Source organism: Acomys minous (assembly GCF_964271855.1).
Source record: "Acomys minous genome assembly, chromosome: 1".
Taxonomy (NCBI): domain Eukaryota; kingdom Metazoa; phylum Chordata; class Mammalia; order Rodentia; family Muridae; genus Acomys; species Acomys minous.
The window spans coordinates 103,422,186-103,442,127 of NC_140483.1; the positions used below are offsets into that span (position 1 = coordinate 103,422,186).

The window sequence follows — 19,942 nt, forward strand, 5'->3', positions numbered from 1 at the left end:
ATGATCTAATGTGAGCAATGAAAGGTTAAACATCCAGTGCTCCCTATTCAGTCAGTAAACCACTTTTTATGTGTGGTGCCTATGTGTGTAGGCATGCAAATATGCTCTTAGCCTAGAGGTTGACATAGGGCAGAACATTCAATTCCCTTCCAGCTGCTGCTGCTGCTGCTGCGTGTGCGCACGCGTGCCACAACTTGAAAATGAGCCAGGGACCTTTTGAGAAAAAGCTCTCACTGATCTTGGCTAGGCTGGCCAGTGAGTGCTAGAGATCTTCTTGCCTTCACCTTACCCACGGTTAGGTTTACAGACGTGTGCCGCAGTGCCTGGTTTTACATGGATGTTAGAAATCTGAGCTCAGGTTCTCATGCCTGCACAGCAGTCACCCTACGCCCTAGGCCATCTCCTTAGCCAGTGAATTACTTTTTTAATTGATAAGCATGTGCATCAGAGTAGTGAAAATGAATAGTTGGTGTTTAAGTTGGTAAACTTAAGTTACTTGGAAAGTATACAAACTAATTCCTTATCCCACTAATGTTTAGTTATTAAGATATTGTGTTTTTTAAAAATTCTTTTTCCTAATTGGACTTCAATATTAGACGATAAGATTTCAGTAAAATATTAAGTGGTAAACTAAATACTGTATGTTCCTTAGGCCAGAATTTTAAAGGAAACTAGCATTTTGAGTAATCAGGACTTGGCATCCATCTTTCCTCTACAAGCTGACATAGTTTAAATGTCAGAGGGAGACTGAACAGTTCAGCAATATTCCTGGTTGAGAGTTCCGTAATTCTTCACTCTGAAAACCTGCATGTCTTCACAGTCCATCAGTGAGGCATATAAGATCACACCACTAGAATTCCTAAAGGTTTGAATCCCCTGGGGAAAACAGCCTTTCAGGTTTTTGATGGGAGGTTAATTTTCATCCTTTTTCTGTTTTTGAAAATCTGCCATGGGAAGATGCTTCATAACTCAATGGTGTTTGAAATATTTAAATATATGTAAACACAGACTAAAAATACTACACATTTTCCTGCTCTGTTATGATCTTATAGAATCCTAATCATATATGTGGTCCTATAAGATGGACCATTGTATAAGACTTCATCTTGGAATGATAAAACATCATCTTTGACTTCTGGTGTATCACCCTCACAGAGGACAACATTAGATATATATGTAATGATGTTATTTTCACTCTACATGGCTTATCTGGTATGGGATCATAGCTAACATGCCATGTTCTGCACTCTTAGCTTTATGCTCTATATGATGTGAGGAACCATGACTGACTGTAAACTACATGTTGGTCAAGATTTCTTTCACCTTTGATCAATTTAGAATTAGAAATGTTTCACATGAACATTGCTGATATTGTATCTTCAGAACAGCTATCTTAAAGAGTTACTGTAATTTTGGCATAAAACTCTGGATTAGTTGAAGAGACTATTAAGATTCATGCTGTTAAACACAAATGCTGGTGTGTTGATTAATAGTTTGCTTGCATTTAATAGGTTATTAAGGAAAGCGGACCACCACATATGAAGAGTTTTGTTACCCGGGTATCAGTGGGAGAATTTTCTGCAGAAGGAGAGGGGAATAGCAAAAAACTCTCCAAGAAGCGTGCAGCAACCACTGTCTTACAGGAGCTTAAAAAACTTCCGCCTCTTCCTGTGGTAGAGAAGCCAAAACTATTTTTTAAAAAACGCCCTAAGACAATAGTAAAGGTAAGCATACATTTGTGAATATCCACTTATTTTACTTAATTATTGCAGTGCTGGGCCACAGCGTGGTATTCCTTCATCGGCATAGACCACATATGTGCTTGTTGTTCCATCATATAGTGGAGCAGAAAAATTATATAACATTTTAATATACTTTAGGTTTACATATATTTCTATAATTTAAATATTGCAAACACTGCTGAGTTAGAGTTGCCTCAAGTTTCTAGTAAGTAACGTGCCATAAAGGTTTGTAGCCTAGGAACAGTTGCTACACCATGCAGCCTAAGTGTGTAGAAGACTATGTATATTATCTAGGCATGTGTAAATCACTGTGATGTTTCCACAGAAACAGAAATCATGTAATGGCATCTTCTCAGAGCGTCTCTCCATTGTTAAGCGATATGTGATTATAGTATACTGGGTATAGACCCCTGAACCAGTGGGCAAAGAATAACCTCAATCTTTTTCCTTCTCTCCTTTCTGCTCCCCTTTCCAGCCCTCCCACTTCTTTTCTTCCCTGTTTCTTGTTCTAAATTAAGATGTAGATCATGTGATGGTAAATTAATGATAATTTTATTTCTTTTTATATTTGTACTTCTTAGCATCCATTTTATCTTCTTTAATATAATTCTCATGATGACCATGTAAAGTAGATGATATAATCTCTCATTTTACTTTATTTTATTTTGTGTGTCCATATATGTGTATATGTGTATTTGCATGTATGTGAGCAAGTTGGTATATGTGTTCAGGTCTAAGATTAACATGAGGCATCTTTCTTGATCATTTCCCATGTATGCTTTGAAGCAGGCACTCTAAGTTTGAATCCAGAGCTCACTAATTCAGCTAGCCATCCTGCTCTGGGAATACCCAATCTTTGCCCATCACTTACTAGAATTATAGGCAGGCCTCCGTGCCACTAGGTGTTTTTGTAGGTTCCAGGGACCTGTGGTCCTCATCCATGGGCAACAGTCATTTTACTCTCTGAACTGTCTCCCAGCCCCTATTCCTCCTGCTCAGATAATTTGCTCATTTCTATTTGGCCATCTTGTGGAGGAGCCTGCCCTGCTCTGATCCACAGTTTTACAGTAGCAGCAGCACCGCACACCATAACTTCCTAGGGTACCATGGACTGTAACAGGACACAGGGTGGAATCCTATAATAACACTAACAGATTTTAGCAGCATTAGGTAAGACTGGAAAGCACCCTGTGTGCCTGACGTTGTCCCATGCTGTGTGTGCTTTGACATACGCAATCCTCAGGGTGGACCTCTGAGGTCAAACCTATTTATTTTGTTTCCATTCAGACAGCCTTGCCAAGGCTTTTCAAGGTGTTATAATCCTTTCTTTTATTGTGACATATTTTATTTACATGATAAAAGTAAAAAAAAAAAGGCAAAGCTGGGAGTGGATGACTCAGCATTTTGGACAGGCAGTGTCAAATGCTCAGTGTAGACAACGCGGGAGGAACTGGGGTTTTGTACTGCTAGAGAACACCTCAGGTCACCAGCATTTCAGCTCCTAACTCAGCTCACTTGTCACACACAGGCATGTGGCACATGAGTCAAGGATGCACATAGGAGTTAGTAATCATTGGTGGTGAGTTTCTGTTGTTTGAATTGTGCACCAGTACACTTGGTATATTCTTCACAAATATTTTCGCCTTTGTGCCTCTGCTTTATTTGAAAATACACACATTTATACAGAAGTGAATAACTAACTACCTGTTCTTTTTATGAAGACTGACTTTGTTTTACTTAGAAGAAAATGTAAATGGTGCATTCCCTGAAGTAGCATTCCGCACTGTTCGTAAGGTAGCGTTAAGGAGGAGTATGTGGATGTGGATCCTGATGGTGAGCTGCACTAGCTCTGTAGAGGGTGGAGTGTTCCCCTGTGCTCTGTGCACCTGGCCGGAGAGCAGCAGGGCAGAGCTGGCACGAGGGCAGCCTTTGCAGCCAGTTTGCAGTGTGACTTGCTGCCCTGAGCAAGTTGCATAGTGTTCTAATCAAGTGTGGCTAATACTTGTACTTGTTTCATAAGGTTAAGTCTTTACTGAAGCATGCACAGAATGCATTAGTAATTATGAAATATTTTTAAATTACTGATGTATTAATTACTCAAACATTAAGTTGATATAGTACCTTATTCTGTCTAGCACACGAAGGTACCCATGAGCTATCAAAAAAATCCTCTAATATATAAAGTCTCTAGCTAGTCTATGATGGAAGAAAGTGCTGATTATCACATTGGTCACATAAGATTGATCACAATATCTATTAAACTCAATCCAATCTATTTAACTGTTAAGCTAAATATATATGTATATTTCTAGAATAGTATATAATTCCTGTGTTAGCCATAGCCACTGAAAAGCCAGTTGTTAAAATACTACCTTCCAGAGCCTAGGGATGGAGGAAACAGAGCTTTTATTATATAAGTATGCTGTTCTGTAATGTTCTCTTAGCCATCATTCACATCTCTATTTAAACTTGACATCTTTAGAGAAGCCTTCTCCGAGCCTCTCCTACTCCTGAACTGGATAACCACCCCTGCATTTTTTCTTGCATACATCACACTTGGAATTACTTTTGCTATGTCTGTCTTATGTAAAATAAAACTTGGAGATTTTCTGAAATGTAGGCTATTTTGAGAAAGGAATGTTCACATAATGAGCTGGACTCTAGATGGTTTAAAATATAATCATATTATAGGCCAATATATAGATTTGTTTGGATATTATCTTGAGTTTTTATTATTTTCTTCACGTATTTATATATCTTTCCGCACCTTGGATGTATGACTCCTTATGTTCAGTAGAAGTAAAGAAGATGTTTGTAATGAGCTACCTTCATTTTACTTAAAATAATAAAACCCATCACATCGTCTCATTGTCCCTCGCGTCTGTCTGGTGTATCATGCTGTTTGTCATACAGGGGAGGCCATTTGTTTCCACCCAGAGATGGGTCCCAGATCCAGTTATTTTGCCTGTAGTGCTCATTGGGCACTGGTAACTGTGAGCTCTTTCTGGGCTTGAAGATGACTTACAGAGTCACACAGCTTACCACGTGATGGCTCTGGGTTTTTACTGCTTCTTTAGCATAGTTGTCTTCTATAAGGGAAGATCTCAAGGGAGGCTCTCCAGCACTGCAGATAAATTTTTCTGGACACAGTTCTTTATGAGAGTACTGGCTTTTAGGATAATCTGAGACTTGATATCAAGGAATAATGTAACTGCCAAGCCCTTGATAGTTAATGTCAATCAAGGAACAAAATCAAGCCATTCATGATGCTCTCAGATTTCTACCTTTACCTCAGTTTTACTTATGCATATGATTCATTGTCACTAAAAATATGTGCCAATCGTAGTTCTTTGGAACATAGAGATGTTCTGAGGAGAGACTCAATAGAAATAAAGAGATACAGACAGCTGCCCATTGGAAATACAGGTTTATTTGAGCCTCTCCATGTGTATGGTGGCAGCTTCTAAGTGCTGGGGCTCATCCAAAGCTTCTTTTTTATCTTTTTACTGGAATTTCAGCCGCACTTTTTAGTTATAGTCTGCACTTGGCATTTTTATCATCTCCTTTTCACAGTGACCTTTTTCAATTTTTTTCTTTCAGTTCTGAGATTATAATATCATTATAACATTTTCTCCTTCCTTTTTGTCCCTCCATACCCTCCCTTATATCCTACTTGCTCTTTTTCAAATTCCTGGCCTCTTTTTTTCATTAATTGTTGGTGTGTGTGTGTGTGTGTGTGTGTGTGTGTGTGTGTTTATGTGTGTATGCATATATATATTTCTAAATACAACCCGCTCAGTCTGTATAATGTTCCTTTCATGTGCATGGTTTCAGGGATGTCCACTTGATATTGGATAACCAACTAGTGTGCTCTTCTCTGGGAGGACTCTTCCCCCCACTCTCAGCATGCCTTAGTTGCCTGCAGTTCTCTGTGTAGGCTTGAGGACTCGCGCTGTGGTCTCTCCCCCCATCCACTTTGGCATGTCTGTTGTTGTCCTTGTTCAGTCCGTTGTTTAGGCAGTCGTGCTGGTGATACTTCGTGTGGAGCGTCTGACATTACTAGGAGACACACTCTCACAGCAAACTCCCTGATCCTCTGGCTCTTACAGCCTTTCAGCGCCCCCTTTCTGCAGCGTTTCCTGAGCCTTGGTGCAGGAGTTGTTTTGTAGATGTATCCATTGGGACTGGGCTCTACAACTCTGCGTTTTGATTGGTTGTGGCTTTCTGTAATGGTCTCCAAGTGTTGCAAAGCGAGGTTTCCTGGATGAGGGGTGAGCACCACACGTGTCTGTGAGTATAAGGACAGATATTTAGAATGTAGTCAGGGGTTATGCTTGTTTATTAAAATGATGGTTATAGTTTCTCCTCAAGATCCATGACTTCCTAACCCTGGGAAGCTGCCTGGGTTTCCAGTAGTAGGCATGATTTCCTTCTTGTTGAGCAGGTCTTAAGTCCAGTTAGAGAGCTCCTGGTTACCTCCAAGCCACTACTACACCCTTGGAGTTACCATGCCATGCTGGTCTTTGATGTGGCTCATAGGTGTTACAGCTGGGTAGGACTGTTGGTTGTCACTCTCCTTTGGAAGCTCACATGGTGCCTTCTGATACCATGAAAGGTGGTCCTCAGGGAGGATGCATTCAAGTCAGTTCCAGCTCAGGGGCCTCTGAACCCATATCTGTAACACATGGTGATGTCTTCAGCAGTAGGGACTTACTTTCCACCTCTACTCAGCAACCAAAGGCATTATCAACAGTCAGTAGCATTTTGAGAGTCTCTTTAACAACACCAACTAACAACTCAAGAAAGGAGTTCTCACCCTCATTAATAGTGGGGCTTGTTAGATGTTCTAGAAGTGGAAAGTCCATGTAAACTATGTATCTATACTTATACGCAGACTTACATGTATCATTGTTTTTATTTATTTAATAGTGTGATTCCTTATGACACTTTAAGGCGTTCTTACTGTTATTTTACCTGTCTGTCCTCCTTTTGTGTTTTAACTCCCTCCCCACCTCCCATTTCTCCAATCGGAGGGCTGTACTCTGCAAGGGACCCTGTGTAACTTCCTTGCTCTGTAGCTTTTGGTGGTGGTGGTACCCTAGCAAGAACTAACCGTCTCCGTGACTCCCTCACGGCCAGCCTAGCCATTGCAGTGTGAGCTTTACAACCTTTTTGAAAACTTACTTTGAGTTTGTGTGTGCACACTATGGCATATACGTGGAGGCCAGAGGAGAGCTTGAAGGATTCAGTTCTTCCTCCCCCCATGAATTCGGGGGATCTGGCTTGTGCTGGCTCTGAGCGTTATGGTCTTTTACTCTTCCTAGTTTCTCCTTTACACCTAGTGGTTCAGTTCAGTCTTTAGAGAGAAGACAAATGGTTCCCACGTGTGTGTCTGTGTTCTACATCACGTGTTCCACAGTACTGCTTAATCATTTACAGGCGCCTCAGATTCAGGGTCGCAAGTTTGTCATGTGCTACTGTAAATCTTTCCCAGGTTCCTTCATCTAGTGTCTGGCAGCACGAACTATGTGACACTATGTGACAGCAAAATCATCAAATCCTCTTGGTACCGCACATAGATATTTTTCTCTACTTCTCTCCATTCATTCTGTTTTGCTTCTTGCTAGTTTGGTGAAATGTGCTTTATAGTTTGTCGTACTCAGGACTGTTGTAGTTCAGGAGTTCAAGGCCTGCCTGGGCAACATAGTGCTCCCTTCTGCCCTCTTCCTGTGTGAGCTTCTGTTATTCTCCTTCTGTCTTAGTTTGGGTTTCTGTTGCTACGATGAGACACCGCAATCAAAAGCAGCTAGGGAAGGAAAGGGTTTATTTGGCTTACACTTCCACATCACAGTTCATCATCAAACTAGGTCAGGACAGGAACTCAAGCAGGGCAGGAACCTGGAGGCAGGAGCTGATGTGGAGGCCATGGAGGGTGCTGCTTACTGGCTTGCTCCTCATGGCTTGCTCAGCCTTCTTTCTTATAGAACCCAGGACCACTAGCCCAGGGTGGCATCACCCACCATGGACAGGCCCTCCCACATCAATCACTAATTAAGAAAATGGCCTTACAGGCTTGCCCACAGCCAGGTTTTGTGAAGGCATTTTCTTTATCGAGGTCCCTCCTCTTAGATGACTTTGACTTGCGTCAGTTGACATAAAACTATCCAGTACACCTTCTTACCTGTTGGGGCAGTTGGGTTTCTCAACTTCCCCAAACTGGTGGGTGTATAATCATACTTCACCATGGTTTTAATATGCGTTTGCCAAGATCTAATGAAGCTGATCAGTCTTTTTCCCACTTCCATTCTTGTGATACACCTGTTCATCACTTTTTAATATTATCTATTCATCACCTTTTGCCTATCTTCTTTTTCTTAATACTTTTTAGGAGTTTCTAAAAGTATGTTTTGGAGCCTGGATCCATCTTCTTAAAGTTGTATGTTGCAAGTATCTGCTCACTGTTTGTGTCTTACCCTGTCCTGTTCTTGTTTTCTGTTGTTATTTGTGAACAGAGGCCGTGGAGCAACCCTTCCACACTGGAGAGATCACCCAGCCTTTAAAGCATAAGTGGTCCACCTTATCTCTACAGTCTCTGAACCCCGGTCCAGTGGCAGCCTAGGTGTCTGGTCCTGTTTACAAACGCTGGTTACAGATCTTTCTAATGACCCTGCTTTCACTTTTACAGTTCATTTTGGCGGGCTGGGAATGCAGGAGAGAACCACTGCCTTTTCCAGGGTCTGATAAGTTTTGCAGTCAAGATTCTGAGGTTTTTCCTATTTTTCAGGCTGGACCCGAGTATGGTCAGGGAATGAACCCCATCAGCCGCCTGGCTCAGATCCAACAGGCCAGAAAGGAGAAGGAGCCTGATTATGTTTTACTTTCAGAACGTGGAATGCCTCGACGTCGGGAGTTTGTGATGCAGGTATTTTTGACCTCTGTAGTAAATGTTTCTGGAATCAGTGAAAAGACTGAGGAATTCCCAGGCTGGCACAAAGATGGGGTGAAGACAGGCCGGGGCTGGGAAGGCCGTGTAACTGTTGACACTGTCAAGCATTCATTCCTTTAGACTCACCTATCTACTTGGTGGAAACATGCTGGAGTCAAGGACGTGTTAGATAGACAACTTCAGATTTGTCAGGACCTGTGAGTTCACGTGGGTTATTTACCTCAGAGTTTATCGTTTAATGTCTGTCTCCTAACTTTTCATGTTGCATTTTACAGCCAGGGTGATTAACTATTATGATCGTAGACAAAGGGAATTAGACACAAAATAAGAAGGATAGATACAGGGGATGGAAATGGGCCAAGGGCATAAGGTTATGGGGCTCTCTGGAAAATTAGAGTGTCTGGCCTTGCCAGCTGTCTGAGGGAGAGACCTAACTCTGTTGTGCAGCTAAGAAACTTGAAGACTGGCTGCTCTGTATGAGCTAGGAGTGAGATGAAACACTCAAATTGCCTTGTTCTTTCTGGCCTGGCTGGACCCATCTATGTTTTTCAGTTTAAGCCATAGTCTTGGAGCAACTTTGGTTCTAATTTTTTTTTTTAATTAAACATATCCAGGGCTGGTGAAATGGCTAAGTGGTTAAGAGTGTGCACTCCTCTTGCAGAGGCCCCTAGTTAGCTTGCTCACTCTCCTTCCTCCCTCCCTCTCTCTCTCTCCCCTTCCTTATTTCCTTTCTTTCTTCCTTTCCTTCTTTCTTTTTCTTTCCTTCTTTCTTTCCTTCCTTCTCTCTCTCTCTCTCTCTCTCTCTCTCTCTCTCTCTCTCTCTCTCTCTCTCTCTCTCAGATGGGGTTTCTCTGTGTAGCTCTGGCTTTCCTGGACTTGCTTTACAGGCCAGGCTAACTTTGAACTCACAGAGGTCCACTTGCCTCTTACTTCCCAGGTGCTGGGATTACAGGCGTGGGCCAACACACCCAGTTCCAAGTCCAGTTCTTAATACTTCATCAGGTAGTACTTAACATTGCAGCGGGTAGTTCACAACTTCCTGTCATTCTAGCTCCAGAGGTGGGAGGTCTCAGACACCCCTGGTCTCTTTGGACACCTAAACTTGTAGTCACATACATACACAGAAACACAAAATATAGATACACTCATACACAAGCACATACATAGAAAATCTTTTAAAAGATACTGAAGTATGGGAAGGAAATAGTATAATGGACCCCATATAGCAAATAAGGTCTTTGCCTAATTGGATTTGGTTGTGACTTGTCACTTTCCTCACTGGATTTCTTTCTCCCTCTATAGAATATTTAAAGCTAACTTTTAATTTTATTGTTTCAGACTTACCTAGTACATAGCTCTGAAAATTACAAAAATGTTTCTTACAGTGATATTCATTAGAAGAATGTAATAAACCAGAGTGTATTTAAATTTAAATTATTGTGTTAGAACTTAAAACATTTGTCTGTTGTGAAACTTTTTATAGTCAAACCCAAGGATATTACCTTTCATGCAATACAGATTAAAAACACCAGCTATTTACTAAGTGTTGAACTGTATATCAGATATCTCAACATCCATACATGGAACCTTGTGTGTATTAGTTATCCAGATACAGCTAAGTTCTGCACTCCTGTATATATGGATATCAGATACTGATAAAAGTAAGGCTGTAGTAAATACTTGCCATGTAGTTGTTGCTTTCCATTCTGAGAAGGCTTATTTAGAATAGCAAATTTGGGGTGTAGTCAAGGTTCAAAGTTAGGGATTTCCCTGCGGTTAGTAAGCACCCTGTATCTAGATATTCACATTGCTCTAGCATTCTCACTAATATACTAATTGTTTTAGCTCTTAAGAATTTAAGGATCTATTTTGTTAATTTCAAAGGTTGAAATTACAGAAACATACATGGAATATAATCTGCTTTGGGCTGTATTATAGAGTTGCTTTTCTGTGGAGTGTATTGAACTGCCCACTTGGAGAGAGAAGTTTAGAGTATTTTGGGCCAGCTTCCATTTTGTGGGATTCATAAACATTCAAGGCAAACAGTGACATTTGGCCATGCTTTTACATACTTTCACGCTGAATTCATATTGTGTCACCCTCTCCCCTGGAAGTGCCAGTAGATTCATTGGAATATTATAACAACCTTATTAAGGGAAAGGCTCTTGTGTAAACTCATTGAGCAGTATTATTGTGGCAAAATTGAATGTGGAAGAAATATATCTAGAAATCATATGTTCCTTTTCATCTACTATATCTCCGCAAACTGAATTAGTATGTTACAAAATGAATACAAGTTGCTTGTGTTGATTACTAGATAAGAAAAGAAAAAATTCAATGACATTATTTGGATAGTTAGTTCCAAAATGAATCTATCCTTTGGGGGTATGGGTGTTGTTGTGACAGAGGTTCCGCTGGTTCTGAGCGCACCACGTAGCCAAGGGTGACTTTGAAACCTTGTCTTCCAGATTTCAGGCATATACCACTACGCCTCATATCTAGCTTTCAGGGAAAATTTCTTTATATATGAGAACTGATAAATCTGAGGAACAAAAAACCTTTTCATTTGTTTTGGAGAGCGATTTTAATTTTCAAACAGAAAATAACTAAATTACATGTGAGTATCTGTATTATTGTGAATCATGTAATATTAACTTTTATACTTTTGACTAAGAACTTCAAGTTATTAAAAACGTATAAAGCAGATTTCATGAGTTTCGGTGAAAGACAGTGATTTTTTTCAGTGCTCTTCCAGACATTTTTTTTTTAAATTTACAAACAACTGATCATCTGACCATCTGAAAGGTAGTAGAGCGCTGCTTTGCTCAGATGTTAATATTTTAATGTAAAGACCTTATTTGTAATCTTATCTGAGCTTTGTAGGAGGATGGCCCATGTTCACTTCTTGACTTTGACAATCAAATGATCCTTTGAGTGACCCTTATGTTTGTTAGCAAGGAATGAGTCACTTAGGAGCATGGCCTGTCAGCACTAGATTCAATTCAAAGACTATGGAATAAATATTTACAAAAGACAAGTTGTACGAGGCAGGGGACAGGTGGGGAGGGGCAGTGAGTCTGGGAAATACCTGTTAGGAAGGGAAGAAGTCTTTAGAAGGATCAGAATAGCCTGAGTGGAAATTTGGCAGACACAGGTAAGAATTGGTGCCCGGATAGGAACAACATTGCTGCCAAGTCCAAGGGCAGGAGCCTTGGGTCAAAGGGCATCGGGCAGTGGAGATCATGAGATGTGGGGATAAAGCAGTGGCAAACTGCAAGCTGACCCAGTGGGGTGCGTGTGTAGTATGTGAGCACAGATGGAAGGTTCTCGGCTGTGATTTGCTGCTCAATGACCTTTGGCTTCCGTTTGCTTTGGTGAGCATTTTGACCCCCTCCGAGAAGTGGAGGAGCTTCTGATGCAGCTGGTCTAATCTTTCTACCAGCAATTGTTCCAGAATAGTGTAAGGGCTGGTGAATCTGGGGAACAAGCCAAGCCCTGCAAAAATAGTAAGTCTTAGGGGAGTGTAGGTGAGGAAGGGAGCACAGCTTCCGTAGCCTGTGTTGAGGTCAGGGTCAGGGCAGCACTGACAGGGCAGGCGCTGTGAGTTCATGTTGCAGCAAGGAACTGCCACGAGTGTCTGGTAGAGCAGTGCTCTCAGTGCAGCCCACAGAAGGCCAAACACTGGCCATCACATGGACTTTCTCACTTGGTAGAAAAACAATGATATGTTTCAAAATACTTTATAGATTTAAACTACATGATATGAGATTGTTTTCCAGCAATTCTGCAGTGAACACGTTTGTAGTTTCATGTGCTGCAACAACTGTTATTTAGGCTTTCCACTACAATTCCTGGGAAGTACATTCCTTCACTGTGTCACCTGCATGCTTATGTTTCGGTTTCTATCTTGTCACCTTTGTGCTGTAGATCCTGTTTCTTAAACATGATTGATGTACTGAAGCTTAAAAGTAGTCATGGAAATAGTAGCTTAAATAAAACAGAAAATGATAAATAGTTAATCACTCAGCTGTGGGTACTAGACAGGAACCTGCTGTAGAGCAGGAACAGCAAATGCTGTTAGCATCCTACCTTAAGTGGAGCCCAGAATTTGCCACAATGACCACCTGTCGGGCAGCTTGCTCTGGGAATGCCTTGTGCTTGTGCTGTCCAGCTGGAGTCGCAGGAGTCACCACACCCTGCGTGTACACCCTGTGGGGTTCTTTGGGATCCAAAACCAGATCTGCAGCTAGTGCTTAACCAACACTGAGACCCCAGCCAGTTCTCATTAGTACCTTTGTAAAGCAAACGTGATTTAGTATGTGCACCTTTCTTATGGCAGCTATGTGAAAGCTCAGATAAGCAAAGAAGTGCTTGCTTTACTCTTCTCTTCCTAGCACTTTGTCCTACTATATAAACCTTTAGAATCAGCTTGTCAAATAGTGTAAAATACCCATGAGATTTTGATAGGAATTCGGTGGATTTATAGATTGATGGACGCATAAACCATTATATTACTATTGCCTGTAACCTATAAACATGCTACATTGTTCTACTTATTAGCATTTCCTTTTTAAAAGGTTTCTTTGTAATTTGTATTTTGTATGTTTAAAATGTTTTGTTTGCATGTATGCTCATTGTGCACATGCCTGCAGAGCCCAGAAGAGGGCTCCACATCCCTGGGAACAGGAGTTACAGTTGTGAGTCGCCACTGGGTGTTGGTGAATTAACCAGAGCCCTCTGCAAGAGCAGCAATATTTTAATGTCATTTTGTGGATTTCTTATTGTTGCCCCTCTTTTTAATTGAATTTTTATAATTTTATCTCTTAAAGTACATACCTCTCCAAAACAGTCATACTTAACTCAGGAAATGTGTGTGTATAAGATAGCTCACATATACTGAAATGAAAGTGCACAGTATAAGTGTATACATGTGTACAGATTATGTTTAAATTGCTTGCAAAAGGTTATGGGAGGTTTGCTGTTCGCTGAGTAGTTATCATTGAATAAGCACTGAAGTTGGCATCAATTTTCTTCTTTCTGAAGCAACACATAGCTGCCCTTCCTGCTGTTCCTGCTCAGGGAGTTGTTAAGTGCTGTGCAGTGTCTGTTGTAGAGGGAGTCAGAGCGTTGGCTTCCCTGAGTCCTGCACCCCCTTGAAGTCTTCGTCGTCTTCACCACAGCATTATCCTCAGCCTTCTGTACTAATTCTCTTTATGAACTATTTAACACGGTATTTTCCATATTGGATATTGCACCTAGGACCTTGTATGTTAGGCAAATATTCTATCACTGAGCAGTGTTTCCAGCCCTAATATAAACTCATATAAACTTTGGACATTCATTTAAATGACACCAACATGAATTTCCACTTCTTTTGTTTATTACTGGAAATTAAGGGCACTAAATGCAGTTAGAACAAACCCCGTGTTGGTATAAACTTTATTCTTTATTCATGTGAAAGAGTAAGGTTTTAAAAAATCAAATACAAGAATGTATGAAGAGGTAGAAGCCCTGGAAGCTGAGGTCACTCCCGCAGCCCAGCCACCGTTTTCCCGGCTTGCTCCAGGTGGGCTTTCACTTGTACACATAAAATTTACAGGAGGATTTTTTCTCTTTCTGTTTTATTTGGGACTAACCTTCATGTGTTATAGTGCTATGCATTGCTTTAAGATGTAAGGACTTCCTGTTGCTAATACAACTACCATTAATTTCTTTAACCTCAATAGGTCAAAGTAGGCAATGAAGTTGCTACCGGAACAGGACCTAATAAAAAGATAGCTAAAAAAAATGCTGCAGAAGCGATGCTGTTACAGCTCGGCTATAAAGCATCCACTAGCCTTCAGGACCAGCTCGACAAGGTAAGCATGAGCATTGATGTGCCTGTGCCCCGGTCCAAAGAGTGAACGATTAACATGTTCTGCTCCCATGTGCGTTAAAGTTTATTTGAATTTTAATGTCTATGAGACAGTGCCCTCTATGTTCGATATTATTGCAGGTACAAAATAGCATCTGCTTATAGGGTAGTCGGTAATGATAATTTTAGGATTAGCAAATACTGAAGTATTTGTATGATGTTCATAGCAATATAAATTTAAAGGTAAACCTCTCTTGATATTTGTTTTTTTCTCCCAAGACCATGTTCATGGTCCTCCATTTCTTCTGCAGCAGCTGATGACATCATCAGCACCTGCTTCCGTTGTAGAGAGGCCTGAATTCAGGGCTTGGCAGATAAAGGGGCGAGAACAGAATTAATTTTATTTTTTTATTATCATTTTGTTACCTATGATTATGTAGAAATTCTTATTTTGTATACATAAAAATTTACAACAAACAGGTATAATAATTGCTTTTATAAACGTAATCTGCCTTTGAGCAGGCCTTTCTCACAGGACTCTGTTGTGAGCTAGCCTTAGTTTCTGCAGAGGCACAGCCTTTAACTTAAGGATATTTTTAACAAGACATCTTCTGATGAATGTTTAATCATGGTTTGCTTAAGTTCGCTGTGATTATTTTCAGTGATTAAAAAATTAATTTGTCTATGTGATAGAAATTTCACTTCTCTTTTATATATATCCTGGCTAGTCAATACCTTTTCTCTCTTAAAAAGTATTTAACAACAACAACAAAAAAACAATGTATGTTTGTATTTTGGTGGATCATAGATTACGTATATGTTGTTTTAATGTAGCACATTTATGTTGACTTAAAATCGGTGTTTAAGGAAGAGAAACAGAACATTCAGGATGTGTGCACATGGACATTTTTGTGCGTGCACTTGTACATTTATAAATGCACACAGACTTCTGTTAAGGAACAGCCTTTGTGATTGTGGAGGGGTGGGCAGGCTGAAGGCTCAGGAAGCAGCTCCACTTCCAATCTCTAGCTGGTCTGCCGGTGAACTCCTTCCTCGGGGAAACCAACCTTTTAATTATTGACCTTGTCACCTGATTGCGTGTGGCCCTCCATGTTGTGAGGGGTGATGTGCTTTGCCTAAAGCCCACCAGTTTAAATGAGCGCCTCGTCCCAAGTTTCCTCAGGAACACCCTGGCTGATGTTTTACCAAATACCTGGACTCTGGACCATCACACTCACACCCACTAAATGCCAGGCACAACTGAAGATAACAACTGGACTGAAACCTAGTCTCTCCTCTGTAGGAACTCAGCCATTAAGTCTTGGGAGCTAGGGGCTCTGATCATATTACAAAGAGAGGGAGATCGGTCGGTCGCTGTTTTAAGGCAAAGTAAAGGGCGTAAAGAATTGTTCATTTAAGACTTAATCTAGTTATGTTCATAAAAGTAATTCAGAAGTATGGAGAATAGATTTGAGCTGAGAGGCTGGACGTAGGGAGGGCAAGTGCGGCTGTTCACATGTGGAGCATCCGAACAGAGAAACCCGTGTTAGATGGAAGAAGCTCTAGGGATAGCTTGTATGTGTGGGAGGCACATGTGGATAATATGTATAGGGGAGACAGAAGAAAGAACGCCTACACGAAAAGGAGCCAGGGAAGGACTTCTGCCACCAGCTGGGAGTCACCTAGTGAAGAGAGCGGTGTACTGTGCACCACCAGCTTCTGGCCCACTGATGACTCGGGTCTTCTGGGAGAGTAGTAGGTGCCATGAGCCACTGAGACATTTCTCCAGCCCATGTCATTCTTGTTCCCGACTCTGCTGTTCATCCTGGTGTTTCTTTCCTTTCTTAGTTATGTAGCTTATGCATTCATCACATTTATAGTCATTTTCCATTGGATTCTAATTCCTTTCTACATAAAACGCTATTAGTGGATCATTGACGTACCCCAGTGGTTAGAATGCTTTCTTAGCTTGTTCACAAGGCTCTGGATCCAATGGTTCAATACCTGGTAATTCAACTAAAATAAAGTAAAACAACAATTACAAAAAAAGAGAGGAAAAGACAGGAAAAAATAAACCTGAAAGTACAGTTACTCTCTATTTTTTGACTTGGGAAAACTGCCTATTAGGTGTGTAACATCAGTCAGCTCTGGTCTGCATCTTTAGAAGGCAGAATGGTAGTAACACCATATTGGATTTTGTGAAGGTGAATGAGATAATCTATATTCATGTAAAACAATTAGCTCATTACCAAATATATCTTGTCTTAAATGTTAGGATTATTAGTGGTTAATACTATGGGACTACTTTATTGTATAGTAATTTCTATCTTGCAAAGACTCTGTGTAAGAACTTTATAGTCAAAGATTACAGCAGTGATCTCTTGGGTGGGGCATAAATGTGAAGAGGACAGAATATTGTGTCCTACAGGATAAAAGAGAGAAAGGAAGAATGATATGCTTTCTGGTCAGCTCATGAGAAGCTGAAAGTTTTGGTAGCAGTGTCAAGCCATCTTTCCATCAATCTTAGTTTCTTGTTTTACTTTTCTTCTGCTAGTATGTTTCCTTGTCACCTTAGGATGTATAATGAAAGAGACAAAAAGTTCTTTAAAAATAGCATTGGCTAATTATGTGGTACAGTTATATGTTGGTGATACTTAGCAAAATATTTTTTCAGAATGGACATAGTATCATTTCTGTTCTATTTTAATTTTAGGATGGATGAAGAGATTCTTTCACTTTTTGAGTAAAAATTACCATTTTTAAGTAATACATATTACATATGGCAGATTTCCTTGATACTATATAAACTTCCAGACTTAGGCTTAAAAACCTAAGCAATGCAGAGTAGAAGCGAGTTAGTAGGCAACTCACATGTAAAGCAGGGACAATGTGCCATTCACAATGGTTACTCCTGTGGCCGGCACCCTGGGTGCGAACTGGAGAGGGTACACTCAGTGGCCATGAGGGCTAATGTGGTCAGTCAGCATTGTTTTAATATGCCTGATTCTGCAGATTTCAACAACTGATTTAACCTTTCAGACAGGGGAAAACAAAGGATGGAGTGGTCCGAAGGCTGGGTTTCCTGAACCAACAAACAACAGTAAGTTCCTATTTTTATGTTACATGCAGTTGGTAAGCATCACTGGTCATGACTGGTTTTGTCTAGGCCATAGATGCAGTGCTAAGCATTGTGGGAGGAACAAGGGGTCACAATATTTGCTTTTCTGAGACTGGTACACAGTTGGAAAGTTCAGGTGGACATAAACACTTGAATCCTTAAGCCACTACAGTCTGAGTGCCATCAATCTATGTGGTGATAACATTTAAAAATTGTCAGTTTTATTTAAACAGGATTCTTGTAAAGAATAAAAAACAAGTAAAAATCAATTATCTCTTAATTCATTTTTAACAGTTTCAATTTCTTAGGTATAAAGCAACTTTTATATAGTTATAATATTAGCCTTTTCTTTTCTTTTTTGAACCCAGATCTTGGTACATAACAGGCAAGCATTCTGTCATTGAGATATAGCCCCTAGACCTTGTTTATACTATTTATACTATTTTTATATGTGGCATATACAGTACGTATAGTTATATGCCATATTTATATTATCTGTAGTATAAATAAAAATTGTTATGCTATTTGTATTATAACATATATTTTATATTTTGTTGAGCTCTTAGAATTTTAATATTTTATTAAGACTATTAAGTTGGTATTAGATTGCAAGTATGAAATTTCACAACTTTGGTCCCCCAGTTTTCTATAATTATATGACTCAGTTACATTTTCATTGTGCATTCAAATATTTTCTTTTAAAAAAGACATTTTAAATGTTATTTATTTTCCTTTTATGTGTATGGGTTTTTGTTAGCATGAAGCCTGGGAGGAGAATTAGGAACAGTCCAAGGATTCCTGGAGTTTCTGATTATTCCTTTGGGGGTTTGAACATATTTGCTTGTAATTTCTTGATAAAGGGGATGCATGGAACATTAAATTGATTGTAAAGCATTCAGCACATAGCATCTGTTAGCAAGGTGTGTGCTGCTACCAATGAATATTGGTTTCTATGCCTTTCCTCTTCTTTTACAGAAAGGATATAATGCTGTTTACATTGGGTAGAAATTCTGCTCTTACAATGTTTTATCAGATATTTTTTTGCATGCACATTCTGACCAAAAAGTATGTAATTTTTTCTTGAATAGTTTTATTTGGCACTAGTTAGTTTTTAAAGAATGTGAAAATAATTTATTTGAATATGGAAACATACAATTACAAATCTGACACCATAAATATGAGAGCACACTGTAGATGGCCAGCAAGCTCCATTCACTACACTGACGTTAGTGTAGCTAGTGAGCTAGATGTTTGCTGGGTTTACTTTATTTATTTCTTTAAAGATTGGCTGCTTTTAAATTCATGTGTCTGTGTGTGTCTGTGTGTGTAAACGCCATGCAGGTGTGGCTGCCTGTGAAGCTAGGATAGGACATGAGATCCACTGAGGCTGGAGGGTCAGGTGCCTGTGAGCTGACTGATGTGGGTGCTGGGAATCTAACTCGAACCGTCTGCAACAGAGCATGTGCTCTTAATCACTGAGCCATCGCCTCACTGGAGCTATTTATTTAATTTTAATTTTCTGAGGTTATTGTACATTCTTTGCAAGTATAGGAAGAGCTACCACCACAAGGCCACTGAGTTTAAGTGGTCAGAAATGTCTAAGCTTGCATATCAGTTTTGTTTTAGACATAAAACTAGAAATGATGAAAGTGTTTGAAGTCTTCCTACAGCTAAACTACTGAGTCCTTAGGACTTTCTTTGGTTTATAATAGTCAAACTGAGATTTGAAGTGAGTGTTTGTTCACCCATTCCCAGCAGTGAGAGGTAAGGAGGCAGACCCAAGGGCTCTTTAACACTCATGGCTCAGACTGGGTGACTGTAGTGATTAGGCAGCCCAGCTCTGCACATAGCTACTTAAACGTATTAGGAAAAGTTAGTCTTTGCTCAGGAATTGATTACCCAGGTAACAAATCAGTTCTTTAAACTTAATTTATGTTTAGTTATTATAGTAATGTTTTGATTAACTTCTACTCAAGTTCTTGCTCTAAGTGACTTACAGCCATGTTAGCGTCCTTCAGCAAAGGGTGTGAGCAGCGTCTCTGGAAGGCCATGGGAAGACAGTGGTTGCCAGTGCTGACTGCTCCCTGACCTACCTTCTGGCCTTCAGCAGCCATGCTTGAGTCTTACCACTTACTGTGTTTGCTAAGTGTTAGACACACCACTGTGTGAGGTTGGGAGTCTTAGTCAGGTGACAGTGAGGTGACCAGGAGCACCGGAGAGCAGCCATAACAGCAGTGCTGCAGTGCACACATATGAAATGGCTCTCTTCATTACTTTCTTTC

The 19,942-nt window shown here is 40.2% G+C and overlaps 1 protein-coding gene across 6 annotated transcripts in view; it reads left to right on the top strand.

Moving 5' to 3' along the window:
- STAU2 (staufen double-stranded RNA binding protein 2) overlaps positions 1-19,942 on the top strand; it is a 246,499-nt gene that overhangs the window by 94,917 nt on the left and 131,640 nt on the right. For all 6 annotated transcript variants that reach the window (XR_014780205.1, XM_084786805.1, XM_084786804.1 and 3 more), the window contains 4 exons: positions 1,512-1,724; positions 8,527-8,664; positions 14,415-14,546; positions 17,582-17,642. Coding sequence is in view for 5 of the 6 variants with exons in the window: in XM_084786805.1 (XP_084642931.1) it covers positions 1,512-1,724; positions 8,527-8,664; positions 14,415-14,546; positions 17,582-17,642 (544 nt within the window). In the remaining variant the exon portion in view is untranslated. The remainder of the gene's footprint in view (positions 1-1,511; positions 1,725-8,526; positions 8,665-14,414; positions 14,547-17,581; positions 17,643-19,942) is intronic.